Raw genomic sequence first — 19,067 nt, 5'->3', positions numbered from 1 at the left:
CAGAAGAGGAAAGGAAAAACATCTTCAAAAATAGCAGAAGAAATCAAAGGAAAATGTTGGTCTGATGTTTTCATACAAACCTTCTCCATCTTCCAGATTTTGAAAGAAGCTCTCAAGGTTCTTAGATGAGGAAAAATAGAAAGAAGCAACACAACTAAACCTAAAATAACGGCAAAAGAGTTCTTCTGTGAACTTTTTTTTGGGTACATGAGACTGTTGAGATGTTCTTTGTAATATTTTCCTGGCCCCTCTAAATCACTGGAAAGTTTGCTTCTGACTTCAGCAGCAGAAGTGGGACAAAGAGAGCTTCTCATCCAAGATTTCCTATTGGGCAATGTTGAACATGCTGCCAAGAAGCAAAAAACAATATTCTGTGAATCTCATGCTCTTGCTTACTATTTTTGTAGATTATCACGGTGATGGAAATGCAAACAACAGATCAGGGCAACCCAGAGAAAATCACATCCGTGGTACGTTGTCTTCTCATTTTGTACATGGAAAAAGTCATGCAGTTGACAAACCAGCCCACACGCAAGAAAATGCTTTGTAGGCTTTCCCTGGCCAGCTATGTCTCTGCAAACTGACCCTGCTTGTAACAGCCCAGCCAGTTGCCAGGCTTTAGCATATTTGATAGATCTGCATGGTGAGGGTCCTTTCTGGCATGGCTTTTCCCTTGCTCAAGTATAATGGGCGGACTGCCAACTTCGTACTTCCCTGTCCATGGTAATCAGGATGTGAGTAGCATGTATGTGCATGGGATATGATGGAGGGCCAGGTGCTGGGCACACCATTGCACAATTGCATCATATTTAGGAAGGAATGCTCCTGAAAGCTAGCACAACTTGGAGCTATATTAACACTTGCATAGAGTCCTTTGGGTGACTTTCCTAGGACACCTGCTGGCAAGGGAAAACGCATTGGTCCAAAGGGCTCTCTCTATAATGAATGCCTCCAGGATACATGTAGATCACAGGGGACCTATGGGATATGGAAACTGATAACTCTCTCAACTCTGCTGAGAAGGAAAAGCCTTCATTGTCTCAGTCCCCCTGGAAAAGTTAAGTGCAAACTGTTAGAAAAAACACCCCAACTTTCTAGTTCCCTACACAGGTTTATTGACATGTTCTGACCCCTTAATGAATTGCTGAGCCTCTACTCTTCTATCTGACTTGGAACGCCTCCCAGTTATTCTCATCAAAGCCATCTCTCAAGAGGTTACCATCAGCTGCACAAATCTGTGCCATGGTTTGGTTGTGTTATATGAATATGCAGCCCCTAGAAAATGGAACCAGACCATTATGCTAATTTTCGTTTATGGTCTAGTGGAGAAAGACAACTGAAAGAAGCAGTGACCAACAGGTTAATACTACTGATGCCACATAGATTTCCTTCCACAGAACAGCTACTAATGCTGCATAAAACCCACGTATATTACTGATGTGTTGCTGGGTATAAATTCTGATCCACCTCCCACCAAAGTCCATGAGAACCAGATTAAGTCCATAGATTATAAGAAAAAAGCAATATCTCACGGTAAGATTCACCTATATTAATATACCTGGCTGTATACACAAGCAACACCTGAGCAGAAAAGCACAGGTTCCAAGAAGTGGATAAATATGAATATCTTTACAGTTCTCTCTTGCTCTGTCTTCATGTTAATTAGGAATTTCAATGAGAGCTGCATAGTAGAGGTCAGGAAATTTACTAGGGATGGAGAGGACAGAATTAATTACCCACCACACAGCACTGACTTCATTATCCTGAGGATTTCAGTGCAAATCTGCATATCAGTACATTTTCTTCTCACCCTGATTTCAGGACAGAAGATGAATCACCTTGAGGATAATTAAGGCTTCCTGATGCCAACAAAAAGAATGGCGAGGGCACTTAATGTTCCAGCATGAGAGGGGTTAATGGATTCACTCCTGATTAGCCAAATTTGTGTCTTTCTGAAGACTCTGACACCACAAAGCAGCTGGTGCTGCTGCAATATTTACAAACTGTATTACATAAGCAGGGATTGAACCACATTAAAATAAACATGCTGCTACCACATACGGTGTAACAAAATCACATAATTCACAGGCCTGATCCTTGTCAGCCATGAATTACGAATGGTATCTGGCCTTCTGGATGAACTATTCAAGCGAAGTTCCTTCTGGTGGCTGACAGGACATGGATCCCATGACAAAGAGTAAGGGATAACCCTTGCGCCCTGGCCAGCATTCATCCTCAGTCAAACAGGTTCTAACATTCAAGGCCGTACGTGAGCTATTGCTTAGCCGTAAATGGCATTTGCTGACTGCGCTAGCTGACTGTCATCGCAGCCCTGTGGGGAGGATTTATGTTGTTTTAGTATAGTGTGTAATACAGCAGCACCTAGAGGCTCTGACAGAAATCAGGGCCCTGTTAAGCTACCCATGTACATCTTTCCAGGGAGAAATGGTCCCTGCCCCAAAGAACTTGCAGTCTGAGCTGATGAGACAGAACAGAGGAGAAAGGGAGTGGGAACTCTAGGTTGAACATCAAGCAGTAGGAACGCAACACAGGCCTCTCAACTTGCAGCCCAGTTCCTATCTAAACCAAAAGATTTCTCCTCCTTGTCTGCACCCTTTTAACTTGAAAATATTCTGGGAGTGCCTCTCTAGGCACCTAAAGATCAGGTGTGCTCATTAGTACATTTTCAACTTACCTGTAGTAGTCATTGGGTGGGTGGGTGGCTGTTTGTGGGAGGGTTTGCTAAGCAGAAGAGGCTGAAGAAAATTGGACTGCATTCTCTGTGTTAGCATGGTATATTCCGAGGTAAACTAATGCATTCAGTGCCAGTCCGGCCTTTCTAGACAATCCTCCTGTCACCATTTACTTTTTCATGCCAAGACTCATCCACCAGTGCCTGAATTACATAGATTCTTCCCGGGTTAGGATGTAGCCATGTTGGTCTAAGGACACAGGCAGACAAATTCTTTGGGTAAATCTGATATCTTTTATTAGACCAACTCAAATAGTTGGAAAAATTCTTTTCAAATTTTCAAATGAAAGAATTTTTCCAACTATTTGAGTTGGTCTAATAAAAGATGTCGGATTTACACAAAGAACCTTGTCTGCCATAAATTCTTCCCAGCACTTTGATTCACACAACTTTGACTGTAAGACCCTAGGCTTTATTGGCATGCTTATCTATCACTATATCAAGTTTTCCTTGCAAGCTACAGAATGGAATCAGAGGAGGCTTTCCTGTCCTCTTGCTATTTATCTCATTGCTGAACCACACTGATAGATATAATCTGTCCCTGTGGTGGGCATCCCATTGGTGTCTTCTAGTCACTGAGATATCTTCCTCATCTATGCAGGACAGCAAGTTGAGACGCACACTTCCGAGCAGACACAAGTCATTACCTCCTACACCAATGAAGGTATGTCCTGGGACCACTAATGTGCTGTGGCAAGGCTGAAGGCATCTCCTATTCATGCTTTTATGGGAGAAAATTTACTCAGAACACTATGGAAATAAGAGACAAGCCTGAGATTTCCTTATCATAATGTGAAGGGTTAAGAATTTGAATAGTCACTCCATAATTCTTTCCTAATTCTTGGGCTCAGTGTGCACACACAAGGGTGACTGGCACAGCTACATTGTGGGAAAGGGGGTTAAGTAAAATAAGGTTTACCATAATGTTTTCCCAACATATCTATTCCAGCAACATAGGTGTATAGTGTAGAGCTTGGCTATCATAGACAACAAGAAAAGTAGCAGGAGCTTGTAGCTTGGAACAAAATAATTTCTTTGGGTTGTATGATGGCACCATCTCAGTTTAATGCATCACATACATATTTTGAGTGCTAATGCTTCTATTTAGAGATCTCTTGATCCTTTAAAATGGGGGGGGGGGGGGTTGATTAGAGAGAGTAAAAAAGCTCATAAAAACTTTGGGGATTGTTTTTGCCTCACTAATGTTCAGAGCAGACTGATTTATCACTTTGCATGTTCTGTGGAATTTTGGTATTAACCTTTTTAGACTTTCAAAAAAGTATCTTTTCAAATTTGAGCCTTTTCAAAAATGAAAACTGTCAACTTCGGGGCAAAAAAATTCCACTCTAATTTTAGCTGGCCCCTTTGCAATTGGCAACACAAAAGAAACAAAGTCAGAAAAAAATGGAAACTAAAATAAAAGAAAAATAGAAAAATAATGGATGGGGAAAAAATTTGTTTGAAAATCTGACAAAATTTGGGGGGAAAAAACCCAATATGTTTGCACAAAAATGTCTATTTTGCAAAGCAGCTGGAAGTTATTCAGCAAAGCATAGCAATCAGTTCTTAGTCTTGACAGGATGCTAATCCTGCCAGTTGCAAATGTGCAAAAAACTATAAATCAGGCCCACACAAATCATGAGAATTTTATATTTCATGACATTTTCTAGGGTAATAAATGCTGGGTTCTTTAGATTTGCTTTCTGGCTTTGAGCCCTTAGGGGCCATATTTTTAAACTTACCACTAAAACCAGGAGGGCTTGAAACTTACCTCTTAAAAAAGCTCATATTTATCCACAATAATTGGATTCCAAGAGCTGGAGTTTAGGGAACTTGGGTCTTCTAATCCTATTCCATCTATTAAGCATGTAGGTGGACGTAGGCACCAAAGTGCAATCATATTCCATGCTACTCAAGTCTATAAAAAATCTTAGTGCAGCTACTTTTGTAACATCATCTTACTCTTAAGACAAAGTCATAAAAACCAGAGCGCAGAAGTACCCACCCACCTTATGCATTAACGGTTTACTACAGACTCAAACAGGGTGGAATAGGATCAGACATAGGTACCGATGTTCACTTAAGCACCTAGGAGGTGGAAAAAGATCTGGCCCCAAACGCCACAAGACCGTGATAACATAGCTAGAGTTAGCAACACTGTGGTTAGATGGTGATGCTGAGACACTGTAACATCTAGTTTTTAATATCCAAATCTGGCAGAGATCAGACTTGGGGAGTCATGGGTACATTAAATGTGGTGAACTAATCTAGAGACATTTCAGAACACTTCTGAAATACTTGAAAAGTAACTCAAAGTCTTATGAAACTGTACAGTGACAATATGAAATGCTTCAGAACTTTGCCACCAAGGAAAAACCTCCTTTACACCCAGAACAAAACCTTAAATTCTATAGGCAGTAAAGTTTCTAAATTAATGGTGCTAAGTTTCCTCACTTGCACTCTAAAGCATTTGACAAACATTTGGCAAATTGTTTAGTTGGGAACAACTGCTGAAGAAATCCTCACCCAATCATAGGTAAAACCTAGAGATTTCAGTTGAATTAATTGCACCAAGGTAAGTTTAGCACAGATCCTCTAGGTCTGATTCTTATTTGCTTCCACAGGGCTTGTCTACATTTAAAGGATTTTCCAGGACAGGTATATGAGCACCCCTCACCCCCACCTTGCCACAGTGGAGAGAGAGTTTATATTACCAAGAGTTTTATATCAGTATAGCTTAAAGCAGTACCCCAAACAAAGTCCTTATAATAGCAAAAGAACCTTTTGCCACTTTAACCACATGGACTTTAACCACCACTCAAAATTACAGTAAAAAAAAGGGTTTCCATTTGCACACCTATGTTAGTTTAGAATGGGAGTTTTTTCACATTCCTAACCAACATACCTGTGCCATCAAACATTATCAGTGAAGCCCAAGACTACGAGCCTGGTATGCATGCAGTTTTTGTACCAGGATAACCATTTTGATGAGGGGTATTGACTTTTTTCCCTCTCAAAATAGAGTGCATTCCCTAGCAGAGATTCACTTATGCTGATGCATAGATACTTTATATCAAAATAACTTATTCCAGCATACAGCCCTTTTTTACTGGTATAAATGTTTGACACCGGGGGCAGGTGTACTGTTTTAATTATACTAATAGATTCAAATGGGCCCAAAAATGGGAGTAAGATAATATTTCAGGCCTAAATTGTGAGTGCTGAACTCCAAACTCTCACTGTTGCACTACTGCTTATTATACAGGTTTCAGGCAAATGCTTTCCTGCAAGGTTATTTCTGGGAACAACATGACGTCAGCAGAGAGAGCACCCAGTGAGAAACGGTTTATCACTCTCTGTGGCTCTGGTGGGAATGTTGCCAGTTTACAGGCAATATTCTTTTCTACATATTGTAATTTTGCAGCTGGGGCTGCCTTGACAACTTTGATATTTTTCCTGCTGTATTACAGTTCAGTAAACGAATCAATAAAATGTTTGTGTTCTTTTTGTAATGCTCTTGCCTTTTATCAAAATGGCTTCACATGGTAATAAGCATTTTAAAAACCAAATTGTAAGTTGAATAGCAGGGGATCCTGCAATTGTGTTATTACCTGTTATACTCCATGAACCATTATTTTTAGGAGGAGCACTAGTGCTGACAAGGCATCCATCACAATTATTCTTGGATGCACTTTACAAAGCCTATATAAAAGAATCACATTTCTCAGTCATGCTTCTGGCAGCACCTAATCATAGAATTGGGAGAACCTTCGCCAGCTGGCTAAGACCACTCAAAATGACAATAAAAAAAAAGCAGCATGCAAAATTAGGCCCTGATGCTATGATGAACCTTGAGTTCACTGAAGGGTAATGCCATAAGACCCAAATGGCAAAACATTTGGACCAACCTGATCTTTAAGTCTCTTTGAAGTCTAGGGAACTGATCACATCCTTGAAGTTGGACACAGTAAATAACAAGGGGTGTCATGAGAAAAACAATATAGATGTGTGCACATGCATACCCCACTGTGGAGAGAAGATTTCCAACAGTAGAGGGATGTTGGACATAGATGACCCAAACACATTGGGATCCAGTAGCTGAAAACAAAAGTGAGACAAATTCAGCCTAGAAATAAGGCTCACATTCTTAAGAGTAACAGTGATAGAGCAGCATTCTCTTCTATTCTGGATGCCTAGACAACTAAACTGGTCATCTACATGGTGTCTAAGTCCCAAAAATGAAACTTATACACAGGTTGGCATCTCTGGGTGTGTATGTGGCTGTTCAAATGTACCGGGCAATGTGCACAGGAATTGAGAGCCAACCTGTGCATAAGTGGCATTTTTGTGGCTTATCTGCTCTGTGGTCACGGGCTTGCAAATGGCACTCTGCTGTTCAGAGAAGAAACAGGCAGGGGCAGGAAAAGCTGGACAATAGGGGTGTTAAAGAAAAGAGGAGAAAGCAGTGTTGGTTTCTTTTTTCTATTACGGTAATACAGTCCTACAGAATGTTGTGTGGGTTCTGATCTGACATTGGCAGACTGATCTGATGGTTTCTGGTGGTTGCTTGTACAGTTCTGACCCTCTGTTCATTTCAGGAACGCATGTGACGGTAGAGATACATCCTAGAAATACCACCCCACAGTTACTCAAGAAATTTTCCATGGGAAAAGGTACGTCCCTGTTGTAAGAAAACATCTGTGCCAGCCAAATTATCAGGTGTCAAGTGCATTAAAAAGCAGGGTTGAGAGGAGCTCATTTGATTACCACATTCTTAAAACTTTTGTCATCTCCACATCTGGATGATGTATGTAACTGAAAGGTGATGCACCAAACAACAATAAACCTGTTTTCCACAGAGTAAACTGAATATGCACAGTCACAGCAGAATTACTGCAGTCAGACACTTGGACAAACTGAAAATCTGTTTCAAGCTTCTTCATTTCTGACAAAATCCAGTGTATTGTTACACCAGGTCAGCTTGCCCCATAGCCAAGGGTGGTGGAGTAGGTTGAGATTTCATTAAAAATTAAGGTTATGCCATAAAAAGGAGCATGAAGGCCAATTAATTATTGGATAATCTCCTGCTTCCCAGTGGGCATGTCTACATGTGCATTTATGCTGGCTTAAATTTACTGTGCAGTAAATTACTGTGCAATGAGGGGGAATAGGCCAGTGTCTACACATGCAAGTGTTAAAGCACATTAACGCTGTGTATGGACTGACTTGGGACTACAGTTAGCCCCAAATCAGTACCCACACAGAGTGTTACTGCACAGTAAGGCATCTACATGTGCATTACTGCACAGCTAATTGGCATAAATTTGATACCTGCATGATCAGGGTAAATTGGCATAAGCTGCCGTATTTCCTGCACAGTACAGGTGTGCATGTGTAGATGCACGCCCATACTGTGCAGTAATTTTGTTTATTGGTCAATAAATGCGCACGTGTAGATGGCCCCAGTCTTGTGCATAATCCTATTAAGGAAACATTTTATAGTCGGGGGGGTGATATTCTCATGATAAAAGGCCTGATGTGCACAGGAAAACTTCCAAATGAGTTTGAGGTAGGTTTGAGGCAGTGGAGGAGATTAAAGGGTAGAATGTGCAGCAAAGTAAGCTGCGCATCATGCGTTTTGTCTCTTCCCAGTGCTCTGGGTGAGGATGGAGGTAAAAATGGAACAGCATAAACCCTGGTTTTCAAAAGCTTATAACTCATTCACATCCCCTCAGGACTATTTCCATGCCACAGTTAAACCTCCAACTGTCAGCTGTTTTGAAAGCTATTGAAACAAGAGACACAGGATTTTTTTTCCACAGTAATATTCTTCAAATCCTTCCTACTTACTAGTCAATTAATGATTTTGAGTTAAATTTCAAAAGTTAGCACCAGATAGAAACAGAACACTGGAGATTTCAGTTCAGTAGTTGAAAGTTTCATAAATCAGAAGATTACAAAGGAAATGCCTGTTTCAGCCACCCCCATACATCACAACATCTGTGTGCAGTTCCTTCCTCCCCTTTCCAGAACTACTGTGTAGTGCAGAACAATGCATGCATTTGGTCCTAGAGGTGCCTATATTTGTCAGTGGATGGTATGATTTCTGTAATCACAACCTATTAAATTTAATCTCTTTTTACACCATGGAAGGTTAGGTGGATGTTACTGATAGCAGAATTTTGCCTCTGGGTGGTAAAGCATTATGGAATCCTTCAGGGACAAACCTATGAAAACATAAGGCATAATTATTGCAGTGGTGCCCAAAATAAAACAAAAAGATGATCCAAGTCCAAAGGAGACACTAAATGAAAGGGCAATTTATTTATTCTCATAATGTGAGTAGAATGGAGGGAAGGAAATGGGGTGTCCCAATGCTTTTACTAGAACTTAGAAAACCCAGAGAATCCTGCCTAGAGGGTCTGGCTAGTCCACTTCAATTATCAAATTTGGGGTCAGGAGGACGTCCCAAGTCAGTCAACATATACAACATTAATGTGCCTTAGTGCATCTACACATGTATTAAGGCACTTTAGCTATTCGTGCCTACATTTGATACCTGCTTTTGCAGGAAGATATTAGGAAAAAGACTACTTGTGCTCTTAAGGGTGTGTCTACATATGCCGATTTAAGGTGCATTAGCCATTTTTAAGGGGCGTTAAGGGTGCATTAAGGGGCATTAAAGGTGGTTCTACATGTGCGCACCCTTAATGTGCCTTAAAAATGGTGATCTGTAGGTCAGATTGGCCCAGACTGCGTGTGTGGAGGGGGAGGGAGGCTACCATTCTCTGGAGCACAGGGCACGTAGACCCATGCCCTTAATGCACCTTAAAAATAACTAATGTGCCTTAAATTGACATATGCAGATGCACCCTTAAGAGCACAACTGCACCCAAGGAAAATTCCTATCTCCAGTTATGACCAACATCCAAAAGATCAGAATGCAACATATCCCTGCCACCAGAAGCCAGTAGTGAATTAAAAGGGGGAAAAGTTTCTTCCTAATCCCTACAGGTGACCTGAAGCATAGGATTTATGGAAATGAGGCATGTTTAATGTATCTGGGCCCTGATCCAACACACCCCTTGAAGGCAAAAGGACATTTTCTGTTCCTTTTAGTGGACTGGAAAGGGGACTTAAGTGCTTGCAAGTGGGCTCAGGCAGAGTGTGAGGGTGCCGGAACAATGTGGGAAGTTTCCTTCCATGGTACTGTAACTCTTAACTAACCGTGTCTGGGGTTGTTCCAGGAATCCAGAAGCTGCCCAGTCTGACAGGCCAGGACAACAAAGGTGAGAGCACTAATCCCTCCTCAGTACAATATGCCAAGCAGGGGTTTCAGCTTCTCCCACTATAGATCCTCCTCTCTTGGTGTACTTGAGACTACCATGCTACCTCTAGATGATAATGGAATTGTTTGGAGGCCATGGGACTACTCTCCCTCCTGGACAGATGTTGGCTGTGCTGTGCCAGCTCCTGGATCTTGCAGCTGGTTGCAAGAACATCTTCTTTGTGAGGTTTGAGCCTTCCCCCAGCCACCAGATCACATAGCTGGTGGCTGTGCTAACCAGAACTCTTTCTCTGCTCATCTGTAGCTCTCTCTGTAAGGTAACTGTCTTTTCTTGCATATCATGCACCCCCGAATAAGGCACGCACCTTGTTTCTGGAAGGCAGAATGTGAAAAGAAAAAGATGTCTCCAGGATCATGTCCAACTCCATGCACCAGCTCACTTGCCCTCAGCTAGTTCACTGGCTGCTTGAGGCACAAGCTGCAGTGTTAACCCTCTCACAGCCACTAAGGAACGGGTAACAGTTTTGAGCTGTGCAGCCAAAAGATATTGCAAATTCCTTGGCATCTGAGAGAGCTGTAGTCAAAATCCACCCCTGCTACTTGCCAGGCCAGAGAGAAACAGCAGCTAGTTTGGCACCTGCTAAATCATAGTGTCCCCATGATCCTGGTCCAGTAAAGAAAACAGTTCCCACATTTTAGGCATACACCCCAATTTTGGAGGGCTGATTTTGGGAGAAAAGGTGCATGTAGTATGCTAGCAAATATAGTATGGTTATAGAACCATGTTGCAGGCATTAACAGGAGCTAAGACCTCTCTAAAATGTGTGTACATGCCACCTGCACTTTAGTTTCTGCCATGCGGTAAGCTATTTGGCTGGTTAGGGAGATGGGGTTTGATGTTCCCAGCCTTCAGGGAGGGATACAACTGACTACTTGTAAATGGGCCTTTTGGCACCCACAGAGCCACAGGACTGGTAGTGAAGGGAAACAAAATTCAGTGCGTAGGGGAAAGAGGAGCTATCCATCCTCCTCAGCTCTGCCCCAAAGGGTTGAGGTGGTGCAGGCACTGGTGTACATGGTTGACAGCCCAGCGGTCGCAAATTCAAGGCCATAGCAGATGCTCTCAGCACATGGCCTGTCAGATGCTAAACAAATCTGCAAATTCTGCTAAATACCTTGTCACAAGAACATGAAAAAGAAAAGGAACATCTGCCCTGAACTGCTTCACCCCTTCTCTTCAGGTGGCTCCCAGCTTCACTAGTTATTATCTATAATCATGGGGCTGTGAGCAAGGGTGAAAACAAGGCTGTATTTCAGATCCTCATCGCAGACCTACCCTATACTAATTTTCCCTTATTTCCTTCCTTCCTTCATTCCTTCCTTCCTTTCCTTTCTGCTTTGTTTACCTCTCACCAACTTTGGCAATTTTCTAGGTTTTCAAGAGAACAAAAATAGCAGACCACGCCTGCCTACTGGAAAAGATCTGCACGGTAACTATCAGCTGTATTATAACTCTGTGTCATTAGGATAGCTCAGCATCTTGCCTGAACTGGGTAACCCAGATGGGGAAACAGATCTGTCATCAAAATAGGACTTTCTGCAATTGCAAAAACTATACTGAAATTCACTGGCACCAAATGAATGGTTTAATGCCTCTCATTGTAAATACATAGTGCTTTCCATGCTGGACTGTCTAGGATTTGGAGGCAAGACAGTCCTGTGAATGTCACACATTTTAGATATTCTCTAGACCCTCTGTGCAACCTATCTGTGGAAGTCTGCTTTGTAAATGGGTCTTATACATGTTTCTAACTGCCAAGGTAATAGTGTAAGACTACGTGAGTTATTGTGGAGCCTCCATCTGTGGGGAGCCTTTTGCAGCTATAACCTGACAAAGACTAAAACTGATAACCAATTTTAAAAAACCATCTAGTTCCCAAAAGGCAAAAAGTAATTTTCAGAGCTGTATAGAGCAGGAACCTTTAAATGTGTAAATCTGCTTTATCTCTCTTTAGGTCAATGTAATAGCCTTTTTCAGTGAAATCCTAGATAAACAAACAAGCCTGTTAAAGAAACAGATGCCACGTGCTTACATGCTGATTTCGGCAGACAGATGCACATTCGGCAGTCAGTAACAGCAGGCGGCTGTTGCCTGTGCACTGACTGGCTGATTGGCTGTCTCTCCCATCACACTGTGAGAAGGCGGCTGGGCAAAGCCAGAGGGAGTCTGAGCAATCCAGGCTCAGAGATTTCTGCTCACATCATTTGCCAGTGGGGGCAGAGATTTCTGAAAACAGACATGCTGGCATTAGCTGGAGGCATGGCCAATGTGGGAATATGCTGCCACTAAGGTGGAGGGGAAGGGGCTGGTGCCTTTCTTAGGTGAAAGAGGGAAAGACAAGTGCAGCAGGGCAAGAGGACTATCCTATGTGAAACAAGGAGGATGGGCAGGGAGCCCAGCTCCCATCACCACCAGCCTAGCAGGCCCCAGAAGGCCTCCCAGGTTTTCAGTGATATTTAAACCTAAGGCAGAGGACAGTTGGCCAAAGCCCCTCCGCCTTCCAGACTTGGCGGCTGTCACCAGCATACAGCCAGTAAAGTGTGGAGTGTTGATGAAATCACAGATGAGATGGGCAGGCCATGTCGCTAGGATGTCAAATGAGCAACTGCCAAAGAATATCTTCTATGGCAAACTAAAGGAGGGAAAGTGATCTCAGGGACACCAGAAGAAATGTTTCAAGGACTCCAAGTCATCCTTAAAATGCTTCCTGAAGTCTTGGGAAGGTCTCGCACATGATCGTTCCACCTGGCAAAGCCTCATTCACACTGGAGCTACAGTCTATGAGCGGTGGAAAACTGCAGAGGCACAGCAGAAGTGCAAACAGCATAAATCTCACGATTACCAGCACGTCTGCTGTTGATCAAGCAACCCAAAGCGGCAACTCTTGCTCAGTGCCACAGACAGTTCAAAATTGGCCTGATCAGCCACTCACGTGCTCACAGAAACCATACCAACCAGTGCTGTCACAGTCACCTTTGAATTCAAAGAACGAACAACACAGCCAGTGAGGCAACTACTTCTCTTAGCAGCTGGTCTCTAGCTTGCAGAGAGAAGGGCTCCCCAGCAAGAGCCCAACAACAGAACAGCAGTCAGAAAATTTCACATCTTCTTGAACATCAGCATGATGTCAGCTGTTCCCCCAGAGTCTGGGTCATGAGCTGAGCTCCCATCCTAAAAGGAAGTATCATTTGCTCTCACTTGCAGGAGTCAAAACCCACAGCAAAGGAGCTGTAATAGGAATGACAGCAGTCCTGATGTTAGGCAGGTCAGTGCAAGGGTTGGCACAGAGAACAGGAGCAGCAGCAGAAGTCCCATCTCCTCATGTGGTCCTGAGCAGGAGTTGCACACACATCACCTCATAGAAGGCAGCCTCTTCCTGGGACTAACACCCTACCTGATCTGGTCACTTGTCCGAGTGAGGTATCCTGAGGGACATCAGGTCTGTCTGTCCCTCACTGACTGTCTGGTCCTTTTTGGTGTCTGGTCCACCCAGGAAGGTTGAGGAATCTTCTTCCAGCCCAGGCTGAAAGAGCTGTATCTTTCATCCAAGTACTTTACATCGGAGTAAGACATCTTTGAAGCCAATGGACCCACCCAGAGACACAGCCTTACAACTGTATATGGATCCACTGAGAGGCACAGCATTTCATTGAGAGTAGGGACTGATCCTGGGACTGCAGTGGTTCTCCACTCCATACCTTCGTCTGGCTTTGTACCGCAGCAGCAGCAGTTTGCACTGGTATTCCTGCAGCATTGCCAGCCCTCCCTTTCAGAGTAGTCCCCTGATATTTATTGGCACTTAAGAGTCAGAAAATAAACATTTAAAGTCTAATTATCTTTGTTTTTATTCCCCCTTTCCTCTGGCCTCCCCATGAAATAACAGCCATAAAGCAATATCTGGAGGAATCTCTTAATCCCTGAAAGGCTTCAACACAGCAGAGCACAGGATTCTTGTACTTTTCACGCTCTACAATGGCCTGCTCTGAGGTGGCGAGGAAAAAGAAAAGAGCCTTTTATTAAATATTTGAATGAATTTTAGGAGCAGCCTCCATTCAATAAATGACTCAATTTATGTATGGAAGAGGCAATCAGCTCTACATACATACTTAAATATGTATGTAGATACATATACTACAATAACTCATTTAAAAGTATACCCAAATTCATCACATAAATTATGTCAGGCCAGAGTGTTACTGTTTTACTCACCCTGGGTAGAACCGCAAGTCCAAATCCCAGAAAGACTAATAAGTGTGACTAGCTTTCCCATAGGAGTAACCTCATTAATGTCACTAGGACTGATTCCTCGTGAGGAGGGACAGTATCAGGATCTAAGTCTTGATGAACATGATTTGATCATCTTTGGTGCCTACATTCTAGGGTTTGCCCCTTTGGACACCTATTGGAAATCATACTGTCGCATTTGTTATGCAGTTTTTCTAGCGCAAATAACAGAATGGAGCTCCTAACTCAGACCGACTTGTACAGATCTTACTGGCTTAGCTAGGAGGCAGTCTTTGCCATACAGCAGATAAGGCAGTTGCTGATAGACCAAGCATCAACAAGGGCTATAGGTATATTATGTTCAGTCAGTTTGGCGGCAGACTTAATTCTCATGTCCTTGTGTCGGACCTGTTAAAATATCTCTTCCTGCCTGAAAAGATGGCTCCATGTCTGTTTACAGCCTATCCATGGGACAAATCCTCTCTGAAATCTATACCACTAGATCTGCAGAAATTTGAGAAGCTGGATGCCTACGCCTCAAAGGTAAGTCTCATCTTAACTCCACCTCTCTAGATGCTCCTATTGAGCTTTAGCTACTCCTTGACCCAAGTCACTGGTAGAAAATCATGTGTAGCATAAAGAGAGAAGAAAGTATGTCCTTCATTCAGAATTATACCTTAAATACTTTTGGGCAAGCACTCCTAAAAGTATACTGAAAATACTCTTCCCTAGTCATCTCAGCTGGGGACAGATCCCACTCCAGAAAACAGAGCAAAAAAAAATACTAGGTGTTCTCAGAGTGGTTTTATGGCTTTGTTTTCTAGTAATAATATAACCCACGTGAAACCTCATCAGGTATAGTATGTTTCTGTGTTGCAGGGAGGTGGGAGGGAAAGAGGTATTGCAGTGGCAAGATAGTTTTGGATCTCCAAATAGACACTGAGCAATGAGCTATGTAGGGATGTGTGTGTGTGTACATAGCAATATATGTCTAAGAAGAAAATGCAGTCTGTGAAGTAGAGGGTAAGAGTAAACTCATTAATAATTTCACCCTTTGACTGGTTGGTGGGAAAGGCTACCCAGTGATGAAAAGTCAGTTTCTGTAAATAATTAATTTTTCAGTTCACTGGCTGAACAAAAAGAATTGGGGGAAAATGGGTTTACAGAAAGCATTTTTTCTGTTTTTTTGGCAAAGCAAAAAAAAAAAAAAGTCAGGGTCAAATGAAATGGCTTGTTCAATCTGAAATGAAATATTTCATGTAGTTTTCAGGAGGGTTTAACATTAATTTATAGCATTTCTTTACAGCAAATGCATGTCATTTCAAACTAGAAAAGTTGAAACATTTCATTTTTAAATTGTCAAATGAAAACATATTAATTTTTGCCAAAAGTTGGTTTTGTTTTTTTCCCCACCAAAACTGTTCACCACAATGTTGCAAATAGTTTTGAACCCCCTCCCTCTGACTCTGAAACTACATTTTTGGGTGAATAATCCATTTACTAAAATATTCCCTCAGCTCTCATGAATTCTTATCTTTGGCACAAGGGCTCAACATGTCTGGCCTACAACCATGCTAGGTTAGGTTGTCTCTAGGACAAATTTGGGTTATGACTGTTAATACCTTTGAGGGAAGAAAACTTTCAGTCAGGCAAGACACTGAGCAGACTTAAAGGGCAGTTGTTACTTTTTAGGTGTTAGTCCTGCACAGCAAATACTGGACAAAAATGACAGGTGGTCCTGCCAGGCACAGACAAAAAAAAGGGTCCTTCTGACTAGGAGGAAAGCAGAAGGAAGGGAAACAATCAACCCTGTATCATTTCTGACCCATTTACTCCTTGCCAAACAGGTGAGCGTCAAAAGCAGCATAGAGGAACTGGTGAGAACTCTGCTTCTGCAAGCCCGAACTGATCTGGAGAAGGTCAGAGCTGTATGGATGTGGATATGCCATCACATAGGTAAGCTGAGATCTCTGGCTGCCACAACACCTGCAGAGAAAGCTGCTGCTGTCACACTCATCATATTGTGCATGCAGATAGCTTTATCTCCTTTGGGAAGGTTTGCAATGGGGCTGAGGGCAGGGAGGAGAGGAACCTCACATAGATTCTTGAAAAATAAGTCTACTGTCAGCATGGAGACATGTTTTTATAGGTTACCTTGCCATCTACATTTCTGTGATTCCTCTCCTGGACCTGCCAGTTATTGCAAGGCTTGTGTGTAAAAGATTTCTGTCTGTATGATGAGTCTGCTTTTCCTGCCTGATTTATTCAGCAGTGTCACAGCACAAGTCACTACACAAAAGAAACTGCAGCATCAATAATGCCAAGCTGCAACAGCATTACCCATTCAGCTGTGACTTCAGATGTAGCCAACAGTAGAGGTAGGAGTTTGTTCCTGCTGCTGACCTGAATCTCTGCTTGTCTCACACGATTGGTGCCTCATTGCAGCTTGAGCTGTCGCCTCTTGCCATTGTTTTGTGGGGCTTTTTGGTGGTTACAGCCAGAACAACCTAGATAAAATGGTCCTTGGACTCCTTTGTTATAGCAGGGGGCCTGCCTGGTTTGGCATTCTCTTGGCTGCTTGTGGGTCCCCCCCATTCCTCCACCTGCTCCTCATGGAAAGTAGAGTCTTGGTTCCCCAGTTTATTAGGTCCCATGCTGGTCTGTCTAGTTCCTGGAACCCTGTATTGCAGAGGTCCAACATTGCCAAGTAATCTCCTCCCTGTCTGGTTTGTCCTTCTCACTAGTCCCTAAGCCACCTTTACTGCCAACACTGCCTTCCAGTTGCTTTGTGATTAGTCAGGGAAAGGTTCTTCTGCTCAAATTCCCATTTGACACTGAATTGTTTGAATTAAGCTGCTGTGTAGTGTGACCCGTTGTCTGAGCATAGTGTATCATGTAAGCCAGACCTTACCAAATGCAACTTCAATTTTCTGATCAGTTCTCACCCATATATCCTCCAGATAGCACCTCCCAGAAACCTGGGGCAGTAATCTCCTGGGACCGTCTAGTTCTTGCCATTGCAATGAAATGATCTGTCCTGTGCTTTTCCCATGATTAGGGCTGGGATTCCTTGAGGCAATACAATCTTGCTCTGTTGGTGACAGAGAGACTCTTTCTTTGTACACTATTCCATTTACACTAGCTTATGCTTGGTCAGTAGATTTGCTCTCTGGTTTATCTTATCCCAGAATCAAAGCACATATCTGTCTCGTGATGGCAGACCCTAATTATGCTGAGATAGTTTCTCACTCCCCTTAAAGTACAATCCCATCTTGTGTACACAGCTTATCCTGTCCACCAGTGACCCTGTAACCCAGCCCACATCAGAGTCATACGAATCATTTTACTGCCTGCAGAACCTGGTGCTCTTCGGTCCTTTGTGGGACTACCTAGAGTCTTCCAGTGAAGACGCAAATATAGTGTAGCATGTGTCTCCTGTCCCACAGACTTGTCTGTGATGTAGCCTGGAAGGTGTATCCCACTCAGCATATCTGTAACAGGATCTGCAGCTTGTGCTGGGAAGGACACCTCCTTGTAGCTACTCTCATCCCACCCCTACTACTCTGGTCTCACTCCATGGATCACTCTGTCCTCACTTGCCACATCTTTGCTCTTGTTATAACTCTGGGAGGTTGCCTCCAGAAAACCAGAATGATGACCCTGGGTGCCCTGCCGCACACCATCTCTCAGGCCCTGACAGCCTTGCCCCAGTTTATAGGGTCTCTAGCAGTCCACCTTTTCAGTCAACAATTCAACCCCTCTGTGAGGTATCTTCAGCACTCCCATGCCTCCCCTTCAGACACATCCACACCTCACAGCCTAGACAGCAGCATAAAGCAAACACAACCAAGTGCAGCTGAGTGCCCTTCCCTAGACTCTCCCCAGGCTTCTACTCAATTCAGCTGCTTCTCCCAGCTTGGGCCCTCCTGGGCCAACTCACAGCTCCCTCAGTTTCATGTTGCTTTTCTACTCAGCACAGGGAGCAACTTCAGCTGGCACAGCCAGGGTCTGTCTCCAGTTTCCCATGTTGCTTAGCAGGCTACAGGTATCTTCACTTCACTCAGCAAGCCATTACTTAATTACTTGCCATCTGCTTATACCGTGGGGCTTGCAGCTTGGTAAGTCTACTGCCCAGCCCTTTTCTCAGTAACAGGGTTTGACACATTCGTTTCTACCAATACTAGGGGCTTCCCTGAACACTCATTTATCCTCATCTCATAGAGATGAACTCTCCATTGCATGCACTGCAGTCACTTGGGTGCATTCAGCAGTGCTTCTTCATGATTCCTTCACATGTGCCTCATGCTCAAATATGGGCAGAAGAAATCCTTCTAGTCCAAGGAACACAGCCAGCAGCCCATCCTACCTAACCTCATTTCCTTCCCATGCCCACTAGGGCCTACCAGCAAGTACTCTGGGCTAATGACCTTACACCAATGCTATTCCTAGGCCTCGTTTTGAGCTCATACATTGTTGCTCTAGCTGCTTCACGGGGCTGTAATTAGGACAGGTGCCTCACTGATCATTTTTGTTTCCTATTCTGACTGCTTGTTTTTGGGTCTCTGGCTGTTCCCACACTGCTTCCTGGTGTATTAACTGCATCGAAGGTTCAGAGCTTCTGATAGGTGTGTGCACAATCTGTGAAGACAGATGACCATCCATATAAATCATTGGATCATTTACACTCTTTATTCTAGGCATTTCCTTAATGGCTCTTAGTTCCTCCGGTCTTTCAACAGATC

General features: G+C 43.1%; 1 protein-coding gene across 1 annotated transcript in view; it reads left to right on the top strand.

Moving 5' to 3' along the window:
• The first annotated feature begins 334 nt into the window (after positions 1-334).
• Positions 335-19,067, top strand: part of KY (kyphoscoliosis peptidase) — a 37,032-nt gene continuing 18,299 nt past the window's right edge. Inside the window, exons 1-7 of the mRNA XM_019489793.2 lie at positions 335-470; positions 3,354-3,416; positions 7,351-7,425; positions 10,000-10,041; positions 11,474-11,530; positions 14,786-14,868; positions 16,173-16,281. Of these exons, the coding sequence (XP_019345338.2) occupies positions 335-470; positions 3,354-3,416; positions 7,351-7,425; positions 10,000-10,041; positions 11,474-11,530; positions 14,786-14,868; positions 16,173-16,281 (565 nt within the window). The remainder of the gene's footprint in view (positions 471-3,353; positions 3,417-7,350; positions 7,426-9,999; positions 10,042-11,473; positions 11,531-14,785; positions 14,869-16,172; positions 16,282-19,067) is intronic.

The sequence above is a fragment of the Alligator mississippiensis genome, chromosome 7 (assembly GCF_030867095.1).
Source record: "Alligator mississippiensis isolate rAllMis1 chromosome 7, rAllMis1, whole genome shotgun sequence".
Classification (NCBI taxonomy): Eukaryota; Metazoa; Chordata; order Crocodylia; family Alligatoridae; genus Alligator; species Alligator mississippiensis.
Note: the sequence above shows the minus strand (reverse complement) of the source record. Positions and strands in the feature narration are given on the sequence as shown.